Raw genomic sequence first — 20088 nt, 5'->3', positions numbered from 1 at the left:
TCTCTAATTTAGACTATAAACTTAACTAATTTAGGTAGCAACACTACACTTAAAGATAACTTGTACCAGATGATACATCTCATATGTAAAATCTTGTTTATATGAGAAAATTGTTATGCACTTCAGATGTCAATAGCCACAAAGAGAATAGAAAATATAAGTCTCCTTATGATAATAAATATATATTGAGTTTAAATTTAAATTAATAGATAAAAGGCTTTCAATTTTTTTTTATTCATGAACATGTGTCATATAGAACTTTAATCTAGCATATTAATAACCATGAATATATCAGTTATGTTGATGACCAATATTTTACCTAAAACTTCCATGGATGTAAGACTTATTGTTACCAATTAATATAGGGCTCTTGGGTCTCGATTTATCAAGTTAACTTCCTTGACGGAATCTAAATGTGATAAGTTAGATAGGAATTGTCTTATATGACTCTTGGTCCATATGTGAAGGAAGAAATTTTCAACTTGCATGATTCCATACTAAAAATGAAGATGCCAACCTAGGGATTAATCTAATAAATTAAAGGAATTAAATCATATTGAAAATAAATGTTCTAGGATTATCCTTGAAATTAAATGGTTAGAATACACAATCCTATTATATAGATTATACACATTTAAATAGATTTTAAACTCTATGTTTGATGCAAGATCTAGCAAATACCCTTTCTACAAGGGACATGTATTATGGGAAAGATAAGTTCATAAATATAATTTAGGTTTATGCAAGAGGCTTACTTTTGTGGGAAAGAAACATGTTAGTTGATCCTAACAATAAATCTTTGAATACATTATCTATGCTTGAGATACTATCTTTTTAATATAGCTCAATGATTCATTAACAAATTTTGATTGATTTGCTAAAATATTTACAAGATAATTTTATTAGTGAAGTACGAGTTAATATATAAATGAATGCACTAATTCTTCACCAAGAAGATATTAAGACCTTAGAGCTAAGATTGGCTTCATTGATATTTTATCAAAAATCCTTAAGGGGTAGTAAAATAGTATCTTATATATACATTAGCGTAAAATTATCTTTGACATAGGTGATTAGTACAATTCAATCTTTGAATTGATTATTGTATGCTGAAAAAAGTGGAAACTGCATAAGAGAATCAAATAACAACAAACACAGACATGAAACATTATGTTAGAGTTAGAAATCAAAATAGAAACTAAGCTAAGTTAGCTTCAAAATTAAGAACCCCAAGCATGTCTCATGTTCCTCTATCTCCAAGGATCTTCAAGATTCAAGGTGGCTCTCACTTGGAAGAGCACTTGATCTTTTAGATGTCAACCTAAAGAACAAGATTGAAGGATATCCCAAGATCAAAATTAATGCAACTAAGATCCTAGCTAGATGATCAAATGATATGAAAAGATGAAATGCAAGATATGAGACTAAGATTGATTCCAAATTGAAATCTTATGTGTGGTTATTAAACTAACATGGAGATTGCTATGAAATTGATATACAATGGCTATGAATTAAGCTAGAATGAAAATGGGATTAGAATGATACTATCAACATGATAAAAGCTAAAATAGCATGCAACTAAGATGATCTAATTTCTTGAAGATGACAAATTGAGCTCCTTGATAAACTGCAAAATGACTATAAGTTTGATGCACAATATGATGGATCCCCAAAGAGTGAAGGAAGGGGCTCTATTTATAGGAAAACTAGAGAAATGGATGGTTGAAATTGAGAAATCTCAACAAGGGCTAGGATGGAAAGTTATCAATCCATGAGGGGGATTCAATCTAATCCCAAGTTGACAAATGCCACCTTGATATGGCTTGAGAGGATGTTAAGAAATCATTAGATGTTAAGTAAGCATTAGGGATAACCTCAAGAGATGACATCATTGGATAATGCTATTATCCAAGGGAACATGCTATTGTCCAAGAGGTAAACTCTTGTGCAAAGTTGAAGGATGGTCAAAGGGATAACCATCATAGGCTAGGATAATGTCTTGTAAGAGGCATTAAATGCCTTTTGAAGACTTTGGAGGGTTAACTTGTTGGAAGGTAGATAACCTCCAAGGCTTTTGTAAGGGCCTTACAAGTTTGGAAGACTCAACAAGTTAACTTGTTGAAAAAGGTTAATTCTTCAACACATTTTGAAGACTTTCCCCAAATTTGGAGAAGTGACTCCCTCAATTTAAGGGATGTGACATGATTGGAGTAATTTAGGCTAGTTAAGGAGGGATTAGAGGGGTTATAGAAGAATATTAGCATGCTAATGGAAAATGTAGGAGAATGCAAGTGGAGGGAAATAGGCATTTTTAGATAAAATAAAAGATTTATTTTAGCCAAAAGAGGTGCAACTTGCATTTGTAGGATTTTACAAGTGGGGGGACTATTCACAAATAAATAATGATTTATTTAAATGCAAAGGGATTTTTTAATCAAATTTAAATTCAATTAAAAGGGAAAAAAGGGAGGTTTTAATTAAATAAATAAGTTTTATTCAATTAAATGGCTAAAGGGTACTTAATCAAACCTTAGTATAATTAATAGGCTAGGCTAGAAGAAAAGGATTATAATCAAATCTAAAATTTGATTAATAGGCTGATTGGAAGAATAGGGATATTAATTAAACCTTAGTCTAATTAATAGGTGAATAAATGATGATTAAATGAATAAAATTAATTTAATTAGTTGTGCAATTTCTAGGTGTCTACAACTACAATACTATTATATACTATTTTCAATCAACTAGACTAATAATGGTTCAAGAATTATTATAACCATACATTAGGATAGTTCATATAATCATAGAAGTCTATTCTTTATGAAAATGCTTACTATTTTTATCTTGAAGTAAAAAGAATTTGAATATTAATTAAAGTCACTATTTACACCAACAAAAAGGATAGCCTAATTATATATATTGACATCACATGAAGGTATACTTGTATAAAATATGAAAAGTTAGAGAGGAATTACTATCAACATAGGAAGGAGATGATCTAATTAGATTGAAGTGGGAGAGGTCTGAACCATTACATAGCCACTAAAGTGAAGAAACCCATGGTCTCATGAGGAGTGAAAGCCCTAAACTAGAGTGTCGACTACCAAAAAATAACAAAACCCAACAACCACCCATAGGATGGAGATGTTGAAAAGGTAATTCGACATCATATTTATGAATATTGGCATCAATAGTGAAGTAAGTAGTAGACTAAATGTAATGATAAGAAATTACAAGGTCTATGACAGATAAAAAATCACACACATTATGAAATAAAACCTCCATCCATATAATAAAATAATATAAAAATATCAAGGGTAATAGAATCATAAGTTATGAAACATAGAAACATATCAATATTTATAACATATACACATAGATAGAAGGTGAGGTAAATGGAATACAAGTATACATAATAAAATGTGTGTTAGTGATCGTAAACAAGATTGGATGAGTAGGGAGAAACAAAATTCAAAGACCTGATTAATATGTAAGTGATTGATGAAATCAAACTTATATTAGATCTATAAATCATAAGAGGAATAAGGTTAAATCCCTAATGTCAAACACTAGAGGTGTAAGAGAATATAGGTTAGAAAAATATAAGGCAAAATAATCTCTTTTGAAACTTAATACAAGATAATCAAATAAAATGAGAACATTTCAACATGACTCAACTAAATTAATTAAATTGGTGCGGAGGAAGAGCTAATTTGAATAATTAAATTTTAAATACAAGATGAAATGAAAAGAGGATTAAGATGAAAATCTCTAGGATTAAAATGTGGGAAAATGTTATAGCGCTGAATTAGATCTCATTCTACTTCAATTGGAAATAGATCTTTACATTTGCTTGAAAAATATATTAGGATCATAATTCTACCCAGATGTTCAAGAATTCGATACATGGCTTCAAGTCACCCATGCTCACACATATTTGTTTGTGACTCACAAATCTAATATGAGAAATTATGCAATTCTTAGTTGTTTTCTTTTAATATCATACCTTGCATTTAGTACTAAGGACTAACACTATTTGATTTTACCTTGTGACATCTTGAATTTGCATGTGTCCTATTCTTAATGTAAACCCCATTGATTAGACCATTCACTCATGCAAATGTTTTACAAAATTATGTTTCTTTTAGTACTTCAACATAAAAGATTGCTTGAATATTTTTGATGGATAAGTTTTTTAATAATTTACAAATAATAAATAAGTGCATATTGAATGCCTAGAAATTTTATGAGTATATAGGAGTAGATCACTTGAAATTTTTTCTACGTCATCTTATGGAAAAAATTAAATGGTTAGAAGGAAACAGATTTTGAAATTAAGTTTTTGAATATTAAGAATCAATTGTGAATATCATATTAGAATATACAAATACAAAATGAGATAAAGTGAAATATACATGAAAATGTGAAAAGATTGTAGTTGAATTGATTAATCAATATTGATGAGGATGATGGTATGTGATAAAGACCTTCAACCGAAGTTCAAACCCTCTGAGATTCAATTCAAGTTTGTCCTTCGAATTAATCAAAATATTTTAATCTACTAAATAAAAAGACACATAAAAAATAAGACCAACTTAATACAAAATCATTTTACTATTAATAAAAAATTATATTCACTCACTCTGACACAGATCAATAACTAAAATACATACTAGTCAGCATGGATAAACAAATTTAGAATAAAAGATTATTAACATTGATTACGATCCATTAAAAGAAATGGACTCATATGTTTTACATTTCTTTCACCAAAAGTAAACATTGGGGATAAACGGGCGTTCGAATAATTCATCCTTAAAAAGCCGACACGGTAATCACAACAAAAAGGGCGAGGAGAGTTGTGTGTTTGGCGTGCAAATCAAAGAAATTGATGTTATTTAAACGCGCGGTCTATTCAATATCTGGTAATCACAACAAAAAGGGCGAGGAGAGTTGTGTGTTTGGCATGCAAATCAAAGAAATTGATGTTATTTAAATGCATGGTCTATTCAATATCTGGTAATCACAACAAGAAGGGTGAGGAGAGCTATGTGTTTGGCGTGTAAATCAAAGAAATTGATGTTATTAAATCTGTATTATCATTGAGCTCAATTAGCATAACATTAAATCCATGTAAATCAAAGAAATTGATATTAAATCTGTATTATCATTGATATTTCTTGGTATTCTAGGTGCAAAGAAATATTTAGAAAATATTTTATTTAGGTTTGGGGTTTGAGAGATACTAAACAACACAAAACATATGCATAAATTGTATCAATGTTAGATATCATGTAACATGTAGTTTATCTATGAACATAATTATGCACTTACCAAGTCAATAGCCACAAGGATTGTAGCAAATGTGAATATTCTTATGGTAATTAATATATATCATGTGTTTATATATAAATTAATAGATGAGTAAATTCAAAAATTATTCTTGATTCATGTGCTTTATTCTAGCATATTAACAATCAATGAACTTTATGGTAAATATTTTACCTAATATCTCCATAGATGTCAGAATCTTTGTATATCCCACTTAATTTATGGATGTTAACTTCTTTGAAGGACATTATAAATGTGATAAGTTAGCTAGGAATCATCTAACATGACTTTTGGTCCAAACATGGATGTATAAAGGTTTAACTGGCATGATATCATAACAAAAATGAATATGTTAACCTATGGATGACTCTAATAAATTAATGATAATAAATCACCTCAGTTTGAAAAATCTATTTTCTAGGATTGCCCTTGCATTTAAATGGCTAGGATATATGACACTATTATATATAATTTACAAAGATAAATAGATTTTAAACTCTATCTTTGAAGTGTCATCTACTGAATCCTCTTTGTACAAGGGACATGTGTTGTAGGAAATATATTGTGTTAAGTACAATTTAGTTTTTGGCATGGGGATTACTTTTTGTAGGAAAGAATCTTATTATTTGATCTCAATTATTGACTTGTTAACATATTATCTTTGCTTGAGATATGTTATCCATATAACATAACTTGATTATTCATTAATATATTTGGATGAATTTGCTTACAATATGATTTCATTAGTCTTACAATTCAATCTATATAAGAATGTATTAATTATTTGGCAAGAATATATTAGGACCTCAAAGATAAGATTCTATTTGTTGACATTAATCAAAATGACTTATGAAATAGTAAAATAGTCTCTTATATATAATTCAACATATAGTTTTACTTTACATCAGGAATTAGGAATTGCCATCATCCATAGTAGAATTCAATCTCTATAAAAGACTATAATACTATTACAGACTATATTCAATCAATTAAGCTAATAGCAGTTCAAGGTTTCCTCACAACCACACATTGGGATAGTTTATATAATCATAAAATTAAATTATTTAGAATATCTTATTCTCTCTCTATCTCGAATTAAAATTAATTTTTAATAGTTTCCTTTATCATTTGATGTATCAACCTCTCTTATTGCACTATCCTAAAGAGTTAATGATTGTCTAAATTGTTAGCTAGTCCCCTTTATTTTTAGATATGTTAAGACACAAAATTTTATTCTCTCTCTATCTTGAATTAAAATTAATTTTTTGGAGTTTCCTTTATCCTTTGATGTATCAACCTCTCTTATTACACTATCCTAAAGAGCTAATGATTGTCTAAATTGTTAGCTAGTCCCCTTTATTTTTAGATATGTTAAGACACAAAATTTTATTCTCTCTCTATCCTGAATTAAAATTATTTTTTAATTGTTTCCTTTATGGGTGGTTGCAAGAAGTTGAGTCCCCCTTTTGGGCAAAAAGTCGAAGTGTTTTCTCTGTTTTTCAAATTTTCTGTCGATTGATGTCAAAATTTGATGCACTTAGAGATTGAATCTCAAAAAACTTCAGTATTAGAAAATGTAGTGCTCGGAGTCTACTTTTCAAATATTTTATTTATTTTAATACCCACATGGTAGAAATCACTTTTTAGTAGGCATGTTTAAAAACCAGTTTTTTAAAATCCTGTTTCAGGACCATACCACACATGTGTACGACCACCCTTTTTTGATGCAAATAAATGAATTTTTGCAAATCCTTCTGGGAAATGATACCTAAGACACTAAATATTGATGAGAATATTTTTTCTTATTTTTTTATTGAATATATTTATTTTTATTAATCTTTAACTGACAATAAAGTATATTTTCAAAACATCGGGTGTACGGCCACCATAATTTGATGAAAATTTCATATTTTTCAATTTTATTTTTTTTAATATTCAAAAGAATTGTATGTAGATTGATGTCATATAATTTATTTTTCTAAAATCCTAAAAAGAAAAAAGTTATTAAAGGTTTAGTGAACCTTGGTATTTTAGGTTTAGGTTTCACTTTTGATTAATAAATAATACAAAAATAGTAAAAATAATCTTATCACAATGAAATTTACATTTATGAAATCAAGACGCTGAAAACTCTAATGGATTTTCGTTTCGTCAAAAAATTCAATCAGAAAGGCCCTCAAAAAATTAGGCCAAGGTAGAAATCTGATATCATTTTACCTTAGTCATATTTTGGGAGGTCCAAGCATAGGCTTAGTGGGACCAAGCCTATCCCGAAGAAGAAAACAATGCTAAGGGTTATTTCCTGCCCCTAATTTTAATAAACGGGCACCCGTTTTTTAAATTCAAAAAACAGGCACCCGTTTTGCTTTGTACCGTTGAAAGCGAAATGGGCACCCGATTCTAAAACGAGCACCCAATTTGAAAAAAAATGGGTGCCCATTTAGCTTCGAGCACCTGAACCAAAACAGACACATGTTTCCGAAAAACGTGCGCCTGTTTTTGAATGGCTCGGGCAACCGAAGTGAAACGGGTGCCCGATTTGTAAAAATGGGCACCCGTTTCTAGCGGGCTCTTTTCCCAACCTGGGGACTTCCGCGGGATTGGGACCCAACTTTGTGCATTTACCCTTATCCTTTGATGTATCAACCTCTCTTATTACACTATCCTAAAGAGTTAATGATTGTCTAAATTGTTAGCTAGTCCCTTTATTTTTAGATATGTTAAGCCACAAAATTTTATTATACACATATAATATGAAAGTAATAACTACCCAACCCAATCATTTAGAAAGGTAATTAATTATATATGATTGGTGTGAATTAGGTTTCTAGTTATTGAGCTTTTCAATCTAGACTAGTTATTTTTACTTAGGGTATTTAAATTTTGTGTATCATCTCATACGCTTGAGATATATGTATTCATTTTGATTTTTCCTATGCCTTACCTTTTTTCTAAAATATATTCCCTAATTATATGTGAGTTTATCGTCATTTTATTCTTGAACTGATAAGAAAAATAATTTATAATGACTTATTATATAATCCAAATAATGAATTAACCTACCTTACTTTCTATTAATAAAAAATAAACAAACTAAATAAAAAGAATTATAATAATATTTATGGAACAAAACTAACAAATATAAAATTAACTCCATAATGCTTCATAAAAGTTAAAAGAATAATGAGTACTAATCACTAATCTATGCATTACACACATTTTCATCCCAGCTACACACAACTATATATTGATCATGAAGCAGAGCCTTATAGTCAATTTCACTCATGTTAAGGATGATAGAAAATTATTGTTATAAATATGAGAACACTCATGATGTAGTACCATGTTGAAGTGAGAAACCGAGATCATTAATTTGTAAGACAAGATAACCTCTACATGACAAGAGAGAAGGAACAACAAAAGATAGTGTTCTAATAAATCAAGAGTATAATTTTATGACTACATGATTGATACATTAGATGAAATATAATTATAGCATCATAAATTGTAACTAGTACAATTCATGCCTCATACTTGTGCTCCTATTTTAGAATGTCCCATTTGTGTTCCCCCTAGGATCATTTTGGTCCCTTTTACTCCAACTTTGATGTCACCTATTAATACCAGTGGGTGGGCCCTATCTTGAGGGTTGTCCTCTTCTATTTTCTAATTAGATGATCCTATATGTGGAGGGTTAGGGCGTGGATTACCTTGGTCCTAGACCAGGGCAACCCAAAATGCCCTATTCCCACTTAAATAGGACCCAATTTGAAATGGGGTAGGCCCTTTTCCTCCCCAATAGATTTTGGCTCCTGTGGCTACACTTGACCATCAGAGGTCAACTTAATTGGTAATTTACCTAGGGAATCCTATATAAAGATATCTTATCAATTTATTATAAGATCAACTAAGACTCTATCACTCATATACACCATCATCCATGCATTCCAGCAATCATCATCAAATAATTTTCAAAGGTTCAAGACAACATTTCCTCCTTCAAGTATTATGGAGAAAAGTTACATCAATCTTCATATTAACATGTGTGTTTGATTAGGGTTTTCATGTTCACGTGTTTGTCATTCCATTACATTGAACAGTTGTGATTACATTCAAAGAGGTTTTCATCATCAATCCTTCCATCAACAACTGTAGATCTGAGGTATATCTCGTATCATTTACTTCAGTATTTACATTCTTCAATTCAAGGTTAATTCATAAACCAAGGGTTGAACTTAGGCAAATCCCTATCCACAACACTTCCTTCTCTCTTTCTATGTGTAGGCAATAGGCTCAGGAGTTGTACACAGAGATTTAGATAGGGTTGATGATGATGAACATGTTCAACTTTCGATGGAGTGAATGTCAGATGACTAGGGTGAATCTATACTACCTGGTCTCAAAAAATCAGGTTGAACTTTTGGGAATAGGTTCTAACTTTATTGATTTGTGTTAGAGTAATCAGGTCTTTACTTGATTAATTAAACAACATTTCTTTGATTATTTAAGTTCCCTTTATCTCTTTTTACACTTAAGCTAACATTAGGTGCATAATAATTAATTCTTTTATTAATTATTATGTGCAAGCCTAGGTTTTCCCTTTTAGGGTTTCTTGACCTATTAGAGGTTAATTTTCTTTTCTTTGTATGATTATCACATTACACATTTCGTTAATATTGAGCTCTCATGTTTTGAGCATATTTTTTGTGTATTTTATTTCTTGTTGTATTTTTCAATTCTCACATTGTATCAGAGCTTCAGATCTACAACTATCTGTTCTTGTTTTAAGATTTTTTGCATTGGAAGCAAATCTAGGGTTTTTCAGAAGTATTTTTATGCACCTAGGGATAGTTCTTTTTTATTAGCACTTTGGGCCTAAACGGACCTCACCATCATGCTTAGAATGCCCAAAAACCCTTATGGTCATATAAAACTTGACCTGATTTGACTCCTGAGCCTCTGGGGTATTTTTTTCTTCAGTACTAGGTTGTACGACCCTAGCACGTAGTTCAACAAAAAAAAATCAATTTTTTTTGCCTTTTTACTACATGCAAGCCGAATTTTTGATTTTTTTTTTTTTTTGAAAAAACACAAAATATTCAAAAGGCAAAGGTTTTTAGAAAAAAAAAAATCAAAAAGTTTTTTTTAAGGGGTTTCGCAGGTCCCCTTACCCACTGACAGTCCAACTGTCGGCCCCCTGCCGTCGGTAGTCTCCCCACCGGCACTGGCCCCCACTGGCAGCCTCCCCACCCACCGGCCCCCCCGTGCCACCCGTCGGCTACCCACCTCCCACTCCCCATTGTCGTGCCTCCCCACCGCCGTGCCTCCACCACTCTACCGCTCCACCCCAGAGTGGCGTCGGAGCACCACCTCCACCCGGCCCAGCCACCAGTGAGCCCCTGTTGTCACTCTCTCTTGCCTTTGAAGGGGGTGTTGGTTTTTTCTTCATAACTTGAGCATACAAAGTCATTTTTTGGAAAAATAATTGGTGTCGAAAAGCTGGTTCCAAGCCAGACCTCGTGGTGTTGGATTTTTTTTCCAAATTTTTTGTTTGACTAGACTTGTTTCTAGTCAAAGTGTGGTCTCTTTTCCGCACTTCTGGGGCCGTAGAATGGGCAAACAAACTCTATTTTTTTGAAAACAAATAGGCATTGGAATTCTCTCAGCATGCTCTATTAAGATATGTGATCTTGTTTCTCAAATGTTTCATTCGGTACATGAGATTTAAGTTTGAAGTTTTTTTGCTTATGCACTACTTCCTTCTCATCAGTTTGTACTAGGGTTTGGGTTTATCTATTGTGGGGGGCTGTTTTTTTCTCACTTTCTGTCATTTATATCAGAAATATAGAACACAAAAACTCTCAAAACAATCAAACCCTTTTGCATCTTCTATATATTCTGAAAGATCACATAATAAAAAAAACCACAAGTAGGTGTAGGTGCAAAGTTTTCATGGCAGATCCTTTAGTTGAGTTGGAACCCCTGCATGATGAGGCTTCTCCGAGCATGAGGGTTGTTGTTTTGTTTGGATGAGGTTCAACTTCTATTGCAGCATCCTTATGAGCTTCTTAAGCAAAGAAGCAAGATGGATGAGGTCATGGGTTTTCTCTCTTTGCATGTCTCCAAAAGTCTTCTATTTCACCTTGATTAGTTGTTCACTCCTCGTGCTATGTGGTTGAAGTTTGAGTTTCTCTTTGGGAGGGTTAATGAGATTCAGGCATTACAGGTTGAGGAAGAGTTTGTTTCCTTGTCACCTAATTCCTTTCCCACCATTAAGGATTTTTTGAACAAGTTCAAGACTACTAAATCTCTTCTCTAGGGGTGTGGCAAGATCATTCACTTCATTCTTTCGAAGCTTTAGGGTCATTTTCAGTTTTTTGCCTCTTCTTTCTACTCCACCATGGATGGCTTGGGTGCTCATTTCACCATGCCTACCTTTTATGTATTTTGTGAGAATTTGTCTCATGAGCAGTCTCATCTTTCTCAGCTGGACAAGCTCTCAGGGTCCAAGAAAAAAGCATTGGTTGCTCAGTCCTCTAAGGAGAAGCAAAAGTAGAAACCGAAGCCAAAGAAGAATTCTTCAGGTAGTGAGCATTCCTCCAAGCCACCTCCTAAGTCTGATTCTAAACCACCATTTCCTCTGAAACATGGGAAATCTTCACAGTCTGGTGAGTCTTCCTCCAAGACTAAGAAGAAATCAGGCGACACTTGCAGTTTTTGTGGCAAGGAAGGACATCCAGTTTCCAGGTGTTCAAAATGCTTAGAGGCTTTAGAGGAAGCCATGCAGCAACATCACATCTCCTTACCTCACACGTCTTCTCCTTCCACGGGGAAAGGTCATGCTCTCACTGCTCGAGATTCGACCTATAGGTCCACTTGGATATTAGATTCTAGTGCTTCTCACCATATGACTCAATCAACAGTTTGTTACTTCTCTTGCCTCTTGTGGTACTTCACAGATTATAGTGGGTGACTCAGTTCACCTTTCAGTCTTGGGTTCAAGTTCTATCTCTTTGGATTGGGTTACTCTGCAGGATGTTCATGTTGTCCCTGATATCTTGACGAACATACCGTCCATTTATCAGATTTTCCATTCTGGCTCTGTTAAGACAGTTGAGTTCTCACCACATGATGTGGTTATTTGGGACCTCCATGACTTTGATTTGATTGTGGCTACTGGGAGTATTGATACTGCATCTCATCTTTATAGATTTGATGGATTTGAGCCCTCTGCGGGTGTAGGTTCATCTCTTATAGAACATGCAGATTCAGTGAGTAAGCTTTGGCATGAGCGCTTGGGCCATGTCAATTATAGATATCTTCAATAGATGAGTACATAGGCACTTGTTCTTGGGCTCCCATAGATTTCCTGCACTGATGGTGTCTATCATGGTTGTGTCCTTGACAAGAATCCTAGGGATCCCTTTCCGAAGGGAAGAGTCCCTCGTTCTTTGGCACCCTTGGAGTTGATTCACAGTGATCTCATGTCATTTCCTACTCCTTTTTCTGGGGCCAAGTATGTACTCACTTTTATTGTTGACTTCTTCAGACGCACATGGGTGTACTTTATTAAGTACAAGTCTGATGTCTTTGATTCATTTCGAATCTTCAAGACATTTGTAGAGAAGCAGTCTAGTTGTTCTATTCAGCGGATACATACAGATAATGGGGGGGAGTATGTGATTCAAGCTTTCAAATATTTTTGCACTGAGCATGGTTTGCAGCATCAGTTTACTGTTCCCTACACCCCTTAGCAGAATGGTGTCGCTAAGCGCAAGAACAAAACTTTACGGGAGATGGTGAATTGTATGATTGAGTCTAGGTCCATGGATTCATCTTTTTGGGTTGAGGCAATCAATTCTGCCAATTATAATCATAATCAAATGCCTCACAAAGCGATTTGATATATGACTTTTCAGGAGGCTTGGTCTCATGACAAGCCTGATGTTTCTTTTTTCTAAGTGTTCAGCAGTGAGGCATGGGCTATTATTCTTGATGATCAGAGGAAAGAAATGGAGAGGAAGAGTTGAACCCTCATTTTTGTTGGCTACTGTGAGGATGTTAAGGCATACAGGTTGTTTGATCCTGATTCCAGAGAGGTCTTGTTTTGACAAGATGTTCAGTTTAATGAGCACCTTCCCACGGTGGATACCCTGTCTCCAGTGTCTACTCCTCAGCCTACTCCTCCCACTGCATCTCTTCAGGATTATTTTAAGGATGATTTTGATGATGCTTCTGATAATCGACCATCCCCAGCTCGACCTGCTCCACCTCAAATGCCAAGGTGGGCTCACTTTACTATTGAGGTGGCAGGATCTATGGATGGTGTTCCTTTAGATACTCATCTTACCCGTTCTCATACTATGGGTTCTAGTCTTTTGAGTGATGCCATTTTAGATGCTCCTCAGAAGTTTTCAGAGGCCACAAGACACCTTGAGTGGGATTGTGCTATGGAGGAGGAGTATTCTTCTTTGATAAGGAATAATACTTGAGATCTATGTCCTCTTCCTAAGGCCAAAAAGATGGTTGGGTGCGACTGGTTGTATCGCACTAAGTATGTTGTTGATGGTTTGATTGATAAGTACAAAGCACGTCTAGTTGTGAAGGGTTTCTCGCAGGTTGAGGGTATTGATTACTCTGAGACATTTGCCCCTGTTGCCAAGATGAACTCTATTCGCTTTGTACTATCTCTTGCAGCTTCTCGAGAATGGCCCATTTTTCAGATGGATGTGAAGAGTGCTTTATTGCATGGAGACCTACAGGTGGAAATCTATATGGATTAGCCTCAGGGATTTGTGCAGGATAGTTCTTTAGTTTGCAGACTTAGTCGTTCATTGTATGGTCTCAAACAGACCCCTCGGGCTTGGTATGAGAAGATGGATTCTTTCTTGCTCTCCACTGGTTTTACCCACAGTCATTCCAATCACACAGTTTACATTCAGCTTCTTGAGGGTGAGACCCTGGTTCTTGTGCTATATGTTGATGATCTCCTCATCACAGGTAGCTCATCCTCTATGATTCAGCATATTCAGCGAGCTTTGATGGACCAGTTTGAGATGATACATCTCGGTCTTTTGCACTATTTTCTTGGTCTTTAGGTGATTCAGTTTTCTGATAGGATCTACATTTACTAGTAGAAGTATGCTCTTGACATGCTTCGGCACTTTGGCATGCTTGATTGCAGGCCTACTCCCACTCCTTTTCAATCAGGGGTTGTTTTGATTACTACTTGTCCCACTCCTTCAGTAGATTCTACACTTTACAAGCAGTTGGTTGGCAGTTTGTTGTACCTGACACACACTCGTCTTGATATTTCGTTTACGGTTGGCCTTGTCTCTCGATTCTCCCATGATCATCATGAGAGTCATTGGCAACTGCCAAACCTATTTTGCAATACATTCAGGGCTCTATTTCTCATGGCATTCACTACACATCAGGGGGACCTCACATCGTTGACTACATTGACTTAGATTGGACTGGTGATGTTACTGATCGAAAGTCTACTTCTAGCTTTGTTTTTTGTCTTGTCTCTGGTCCTATCACATAGTCTTGCAAGAAGTAGACTGCTCATGCATTATCATCTACAGAGGCTGAGTACCGAGGTGTTGTGCTCGCCAGTCAAGAGATCTTATGACTTCAACAGTTGATGACTGAGTTTGGTTTTCCTCCTGATAGTCCCACTGTTCTTTGGTGTGACAATCAGAGTGCTATTCATATTTCTTGCAACTCGGTAGAGAATCAGCAGACGAAGCACATTGAGCTTCACATGCATTTTATCCGCCAGTTGATTCAGGATGGTTCTCTCATTCTGGACTACATTCCCACTGTCGAGTAGGTTACTAACATCTTCATGAAACCTTTTGCATCACCGTGTTCTCCTCAGTTGCGCTCTATGCTTGGGGTAAAGGAATTTGTCCTTGGGGGGTCTTTATGAGGCCTTCCTTCCTTCTTATTTCTTTCAACATGTTCTTTTATCTCTTTTTCAAGCGGAATTTTTTCCCACTCGGTTTTCTCATTTTTCTGCGTTTTAGATCGAATGAACTGAAAGAATAGCATCTCCAAATGCCTAATGACAGTTTTGTTTAAGAACAAATGTCTACCCTGCAACACCAATCTCTACTCAATCACAACACTGAAAGATGAATCACTTGATCGAACATACACCACTCTTTGAAAATGCAGACACGACCTTGATACCTAAAGTACATGAGTATATCACCTATATATACAAGTCATCAACATTGATAACAAGGTTGGCTAAACCCTCAACTCACAAATACAAAATTATATCACATGATACAAAGATTAATCACTGGACCAATATAATTATATACATGACATAGCATGGACCTAATTTAAATTCCTAAATGCTCAACACCATTGAAAATCATGCCAAGATCAACTGCAACACGCTACACCACCAGAATACTGCATAACACACAAATAATTACCGGTTCATAGAAACCATAAAAAAAAATTGCACAACGATCAATGTCGATCACTAAAACAAATAGGACATGACTAGGAAATACCAAAAAATATGTTAGAATCATCATAAACAACTGCACCAACACCACTTATCAAATCTTCATCGATCAACATCTAGAAGCTCAAGGACACAACCAATCAACAACTGTCACAAAGCAAGATAACTTGCAGAGCACCAAATCATAAACCATCTAAAATGAAGATACACAAGACCATTTCAAACAATCTCCCAAAATCTGAGCTCCAGATCTGATCACACCAAAATATACCAAAGGAAATACCAAACTCTGCAAAGCACCAAAACTGTAAAACAAAACTACAAAACCAGATAATAAGATCTTCCCAAACACACCAGAGAAAATCATAGGAATATTTTGATATCAATGACAACAACGTATCCTAGCAGTAGAAATGACCAATAATCTCCAATAGGATGACATTGTAACTCATATTTCTTAGTTTGTAACAACAAATTCCTTTTATTTTCAATAAAATAGCAGTAGATTCCTTCTTGATACTTCTTGTGCTATTTGATGAATGAATGATTTTATGCTTTTATGTGGTTTATACCCTCTATTTTGTCTCATTCAATCAACATTTTGTTCAAGGAGATACATGATAGTTGCATGTTTTAGATTGTGTTAGTTGGTTTATAATAGCTTGTAGTCATTAAAACCTATTGTTTTCCTTTAGGCAAGCAAATTTAAATTCAGCCCTTTGTAAGAAATATTGATGCATTACATGTTTAGTTAAGTTGTGAAATATTTGAAGCTACTGGTTGAAATATTTTTGCGAATTAAGAAAGTTGGAGATCTCAGATAGAACATTTGGTGCATCACCTTCCAGGATAGGTTTCAATTCATGTTATCCTTCTATCCTTTTACCAAGGAAGTTAGTTTCAGGTGTTTCATCTAAGAGAACCAGCTCACTCTGTAGATTCAACTTCACTTTGAGCAACCCATGGGATCAAAGGTGTTTCCATGTTTCACAAGATTGCTAAACTCCTTTCTTAGTAACACAATGCAATCTTCGTGACAACACATAAATATAATATTTTATTTTTGCATCATTCAACTTTTTACTAAAATAAGTAATGGGTTTTCTTTCTTGAATCACCATTGCTCCTATGGCATTGCCTCGAGCATCACAATCTACCTAAAATACCTTATTAATTTATTTATAAGTGGAAAAATGAGTTTCTCTATGACTTCTTCGATGTATCAAAACTCTTTGTTTCTCTTATAATCAACTTAAATTCCTTTCTAGTCCCTCTCATTTTTTTAGTTAGGTGTTCACAAATACTGGTAAAATTGTTGATGAATTGTGTATTAAAACTATCCAAACCATGAATATACCTCACCTAAGTAGCACTCCTTGGAGTATTCCATTCAATGATAGGTCTTACCTTCTTTGGGTCCATTCTAAGACCATTTGTTGAGACCTCAAATCTAAGGTACATTAACTAGTTCACAAAACTACACTTCTTTAGTTTGATCAACAAATTCTCTTAAGTTATTAAATACTCTATGAGTATGCACTAAATGCTCCTCTATTGTCTTACTACAAATAAAAAAATCATCCAAGTAAAAATAACAAATTTTTGTAAATTTTTTAATACCTCATTCACAAGTTTCATGAATGTACTCAATGTTAGGGTTTAGGTATATCTTGAGCAAATACAAATTAACAATTATATGCAAATTTGAATACACAAAAATGAAGAATAATACACAACACAAACAACATAGAGATTTAATGTGGTTCACCCAAGGTGTGCTACATCCACATAACACAGTTATCCAGCCTTTTCTTATTATGGACAGTAAAACAATACAACACCATTACAATGCCTTTTTATGAAGAATATATTAGTAAACCCATTCGATAGTTTACTAAAAGCCCAAAAATAGCCCCAACAATTTCCCACTTAAAACAATGTTCAACATTTTACTAATACCCTAAACATAAACCCATTCGTACTAAACTCCTCATGTTTTTATGAATGTTGAACCACTATGATTTTAAACAAGTTATGTCAGTTATGGACACAACAATGCTAACACAGATGACTTTTTATAATACTCTCAAAAATGTGCCATTTTAAACAAAAAAAAATACTCCTTTCACAACCCAAAAACAAAAAAATACCATCTGATAGAAAAAACAAAGATCAACCAAAATAAAAAATAAAAATAGAAGCAAACATATATATAAAAGCAAGAAAAAGACATAAAAAAGGAAAAAAAAACAAAGGACAAAAAAACCAAAACAAGCAAAAATATAAAACTAACAAATAAAAGCTTAAAGAGAAAACAGAAAGAGAAGTAAAAAAAGCATAACTATACATAAAAATGCGAAAATATACATATGCACATAAGCAAGCAAAACAAGATATATATTTTCATACATGTGCAAGCAAAACAAGGTAAGCACCTCTCTTTGTGCTTCCTCCTTAGACCTTTATTTGTTAGTTTTATATTTTTTATTATATTTATTTATATATTTTTAATTGTTTTGTTTTTGTTATCCTTTATTTGTTTATTTATTTTATTTTTATTTTTCCTTATTCTTTGTTTTGTCCTCTATAATAGCCGGCCGCGGCTATTTTGTCCTCTATAATAGCCGGCCTCCAAATACGAGTTTTGTGATGATTGGACCCGAGCCAATTTCTGTACCCATACCCATGGGTATGGTTATGTGTGCGTGTGGGATACACAACGTTCTGTGATTGGGTTATAGCATACGCATCTTTAAAAGGCGAGGTAGGTAGGACGCTTAATCTGTGAGAAAAGCTCTTCTTCGAATTTTAGGACGTATATTTGCCAAGACCCTAGCAGGCAAGACCATTGTTCTGGAGGTGGAGAGTTCATTTGTGTAAAGCCTTCATCGACAATAGTAATGCTAAGATTCATTTGTGTAAAGCCTTCGATTTGCAGGTTTTGTGTTGGAGAAAGCAAGAAATACAGTATGCAGATATTTGTGAAGACGTTGACGAGCAAGACCATCACTATGAGGGTGGATAGCAATGATACCATCGATGATGTGAGGGCGAAGATCCAGGACATAGAGGGAATCCCTCCCGATCAGCACCGCCTCTTGTTTTTCGGCAAACAGCTCCAGGGGCCTACCATCACCGTTGAAGCGGAAAGTTCTGATACCCATCTGATCAGCACCGCCTCATCTCTGAGGAATCCACCTTTCACTTGGTTATCCAATCGTTGAGCGCAGACGAGACCATGACTCTGGAGGTGAAAAGCTCTGATACTATCGACAGTGTGAAAGCGAAGATCCAGGAATGGGAGGGAACTCCTCCCGATCAGCAGCGCCTCATCTTTGTCAGCAAACGGTTTGAGAACAGTCATACGCTTGCCAGTTACAACATCATCAATGATTCCGTTGTGCACCTGGTTCCCCGGTTAAGGGGAGGGGGAAGAGGCAGAGAAGGAGAATTCGAAGCGTCATTCTCCTTTGAGAAGATTGAAAACGAGGAGACGAAAACCCAAGACAAGAAGAGCACTAACAAGGACGACTGCACTCTGGTTGATCACAAGAGAAAGAGGAAGTCCACCTTTAAATTCAACCTGCGCCTGCGTCTGCGTCTGCCCGGATGGTTTGACAAATGAACTTTCAATATCTAATTTAAAGAAATAAATTTGTATGTGAATCTGTTTGCCATATTTGCCTCAGCCTTTCGAAATTATAAATTCAGTATAGATTTCCTCAACTAGTGTGTTCAGTTATCAATATGTGTGTGAAATTTGAAAATCATATATATTTTTTTGCTTTTATTTAAATTATAAAATCTTATATATATCACGATTTATCCAAGTTTCAAAGTTTCGATAGTGAAATGATTTATCCAATATCACAAATTAGACCACTTAGATGTGTTGGTAGTGCTGGTTTGATAACATGATGTACACAATATAAAATATCACTCATGACACCCTCACATTCAATAAAATTCAACTATTTTGTACTGTTGCATTCATAATCTTCACGAGAAAATAATTTGGAGAAGAGAATAAATTGAGTTCAATTTTTGTAGTAGGTGGACTTTAACATCCAACTGTAGGTTGACGTTCATGATTTAAAGAAACAAATTTATCAAACTTCCTATCTGTGGGTCTTGTGGCTCTCTTGAGTAACCTCAACACTCCAATATAGTTTAAAAGGATTTTGTTTCTTAAGCAATGACATAAGGCCATCATTGTTAACATTAATGCATATGAAGATGCACTTGTGAATAAGTCTACCTTGCTAACCTTT

At 34.2% G+C, this 20088-nt stretch overlaps 1 protein-coding gene across 1 annotated transcript in view; it reads left to right on the top strand.

Moving 5' to 3' along the window:
* LOC131059273 (polyubiquitin 11-like) overlaps positions 1 to 19442 on the top strand; it is a 52760-nt gene extending 33318 nt beyond the window's left edge. The window contains exons 2-3 of the mRNA XM_059221189.1: positions 18770 to 18954; positions 18990 to 19442. Of these exons, the coding sequence (XP_059077172.1) occupies positions 18770 to 18954; positions 18990 to 19442 (638 nt within the window). The remainder of the gene's footprint in view (positions 1 to 18769; positions 18955 to 18989) is intronic.
* Positions 19443 to 20088: the final 646 nt, after the last annotated feature.

This window comes from Cryptomeria japonica, chromosome 5 (genome assembly GCF_030272615.1).
Source record: "Cryptomeria japonica chromosome 5, Sugi_1.0, whole genome shotgun sequence".
Taxonomy (NCBI): domain Eukaryota; kingdom Viridiplantae; phylum Streptophyta; class Pinopsida; order Cupressales; family Cupressaceae; genus Cryptomeria; species Cryptomeria japonica.
The sequence above is the reverse complement of the archived record's forward strand: the minus strand, read 5'-3'. Positions and strand labels throughout refer to the sequence as shown.